General features: G+C 29.3%; 1 protein-coding gene across 1 annotated transcript; it reads left to right on the plus strand.

Annotated features, from left to right (window-relative positions):
* On the plus strand, window positions 1–2,549 carry LOC128189735 (uncharacterized). The gene is made up of 5 exons (XM_052861474.1): window positions 1–86; window positions 951–1,028; window positions 1,304–1,463; window positions 1,580–1,611; window positions 1,825–2,549. Exons 3-5 carry the CDS (start codon window positions 1,384–1,386, stop codon window positions 2,130–2,132), a joined length of 420 nt encoding a protein of 139 aa, XP_052717434.1. The 5' UTR covers window positions 1–86; window positions 951–1,028; window positions 1,304–1,383; the 3' UTR covers window positions 2,133–2,549.
* Window positions 2,550–2,779: the final 230 nt, after the last annotated feature.

Genomic DNA, 2,779 nt, shown 5'->3' on the forward strand with positions numbered 1-2,779 from the left:
AGCAACAACCCGAACCAACAATCACACACTGACTACTTTGTCAACAATCGTCTTTGAAGGAACTGCAAGTCAAGAAGAGTACACTGGTAAATATCTATTTAACAAAATTTATGTGACTAATTATTGTTCTTAATTATCGATGACCAATGGAAGAAAGCAATATTTAAAATATGTAACTAATATACAACAAATACAGGATAAATTTTACTCTATTTAGAGCATTGAAATGTGACTGGAGGGTCTGGAAAGGTATTTGAATGACATAGCTGTGTCATTAAATCACCTATCAGTAACCTTTCAGCCACGTTTCAATTGACTAAATAGAGTAAGATTTATCCTATGAAAATATACAAATCGAAAGACGTTTTAATTCATTCAAATTTTATTTTAACTTTAGATCTTTAATTTGGTATAAAAAAATATTTAAATAATAATGTTAAATAAATGAATCAACACAAAAAAATTATTATCAAATTTAAGATGAAAACAAATATCGAGCATTCAGTCTCAATGTACATGTAGTAACAATATCAGTATTATGACTATGTTCATAAGTTTTATCATTTATTTGCTGCCCCTTAATACAAAGTAGCTACAAGAAGCTACTTTTTATTATACAAGATACACAAATAAAAAAACTGGATTCTTCTTTAAATATAGTGATTTATTTCTTATTGCAACATTCATATTTGCTTCATACTCCTTCTTCACTATCATATACGTTATGTCGCTAAGATATAAAAAGAGATAAAGAAATACATTAGAAAAGAAAATTTTCTCTCGTAATAATCCATGCAAATGTTTCTATGTTTTCCTTTCTTTGAAAGTATTAACTTTACGAGATAACTTTAAAAAAAATTATTCTTAAACGTAATTGGCGGACATTGGCCCTTATAAAACTTTATAAATCTTATTCTTATTAATTCAAAAATGTTTAAAACTGATTTTAGCAACCACCCAAGCTCGAAAGCAGCCCACTTTTTCAGGAAACAGTGTTCAAGAAAATATAATCGAGGATGTTTATATTGGTAAACAATTTTTAACAAGTTGGTAACAATGATTGTTGATAATAGGTTACTTTTAGGTAAAAAAAAAAATTAATAAAGTTTACAAAACAATAAATAAGAAAATCTGCTACTTTAAACATATAAATAAGCTTAAATTTTATTTACCTAGTGGTGATAACCAAAAGTATGAAGTCCAATTAAAGTTAAACAATGTCTTTAAACGTTAAATTCACCATCACCTTTTTTTTGAAAATAATTTTTTTTATGATGAAAATTCTCAGATTTTAATTTTACAGAAACCTTTGATCAGAAGAGGAATATTAGTGGAACGTCAGTACCTAGCGATAACAGTTCAGAAAGACGACTACAGAATTCAATGTCAAACCCAATCTTGTTTTTCATTGGTTCGATTACAACGGTTTTCATTGGTGGAGCATTTATTTGTTTTCGAAAGAGGTTGAAATCAGATTTTTTTTTATCACTGAGTAATCTTATACTCATATTAATGTTAAATATTTCATATTTTGTAAAAAGCTAAAAAAGAATGAAAACCTTCATTTCGTTCATTTCAGATTCATGGAGATTTTCATAAACAGATATGAAGGTATAAAAGACCATTTGTTAAGAATGTCTTTTTTTTTTCTTTGACGTCATTTGTTCCCAGATAATTAAAAACTCTATCGATTTCCTTCTTTTGATGACATCTTTCGTTTCATTGCAAAGATTGTGAAAGAATATAAATTATTTCATTTCCACAGTCATGTAAATTAATACAGAATATCATCGTTATTTTATTTTAACTTTATCATTATGTTAGGAGGGACACAGCCAATAACTAGAACTCCACCCACCGATCGCGATTCCGGTTACGATGAAATTCGTTACTCACAACTCCTCAGGAATAGTAACATCTGTGCAGAAGTTGGTGCATCATCGCCTGGTTATTCCTCAAAGAGTCAATATTTACTCTCAGTTTTTTATGATAATTATGATGACGACAATGAGGACTACAGTCGATTGCTGCTTAAGCTAAATCGGAGCACTTGCATCCCAAAGAGAAAAAACCTTCTAGAGGATGAAGGTTATGCTTTCTTACGAAAAAGTGACATCAATGAATTGAAATAAGACATTCTCATCCAAAAACATCGATCTCTTCCCACATTCGCAACAATTCATAACCAGATATCGTCTACCGACTTCAAACCTTTATCACGATGTCTGTCAGAAAATAATATTCTACGCTCTACACGTTTTTCTCCGAGTTCATTTGAAACTAACTGAAACAAGTGATTTAATATAGAATTAATACTTGTCGTATCCCTCCTAAACGATATGCGTAATGATTTGTTAAAAATTGCATCATTGCGTTTCCAAGGAGATAATAAGATAATATAAAAACTGTTTATTAATGTTCCACTCTAATGACCGCATATTTTATCTTAATTGTCCTTGGTATATCAGCAATGCCTGCAATGGTCTGTTTGAATGAGAAATGTGAATTTTTGATTATTGAAAAGATCAATGTCATTTTCAAAGAAGAAATATCAGACAATTAAATTATTTTAGTTATGAAATCAGGTTTGGTTTATTACTCACACCAACTATTACAGGAAGGTCCATTTAATAAAAAATGGTCTGCCTCGATATCTTCTTAAAATTTTGACCAGAGTGAATATATCTCAGATTAGTGTTCCAGTTAATCTAATTACAGTTACAAATCAAACTTTGTTCAGTTTAATCAATAATTTAAGAAACAAAGACATTGCGACAAA

This window comes from Crassostrea angulata, chromosome 6, assembly GCF_025612915.1.
Source record: "Crassostrea angulata isolate pt1a10 chromosome 6, ASM2561291v2, whole genome shotgun sequence".
Lineage (NCBI taxonomy): Eukaryota > Metazoa > Mollusca > Bivalvia > Ostreida > Ostreidae > Magallana > Magallana angulata.

Coding starts and splice junctions, on each gene's coding strand:
- LOC128189735 (XM_052861474.1), top strand. CDS start 1,384: ATGTCAAACCCAATCTTGTTTTTCATTGGTTCGATTACAACGGTTTTC. Junction 1,464..1,579: donor TTTATTTGTTTTCGAAAGAG/GTTGAAATCAGA, acceptor CGTTCATTTCAG/ATTCATGGAGATTTTCATAA. Junction 1,612..1,824: donor TTTCATAAACAGATATGAAG/GTATAAAAGACC, acceptor TCATTATGTTAG/GAGGGACACAGCCAATAACT.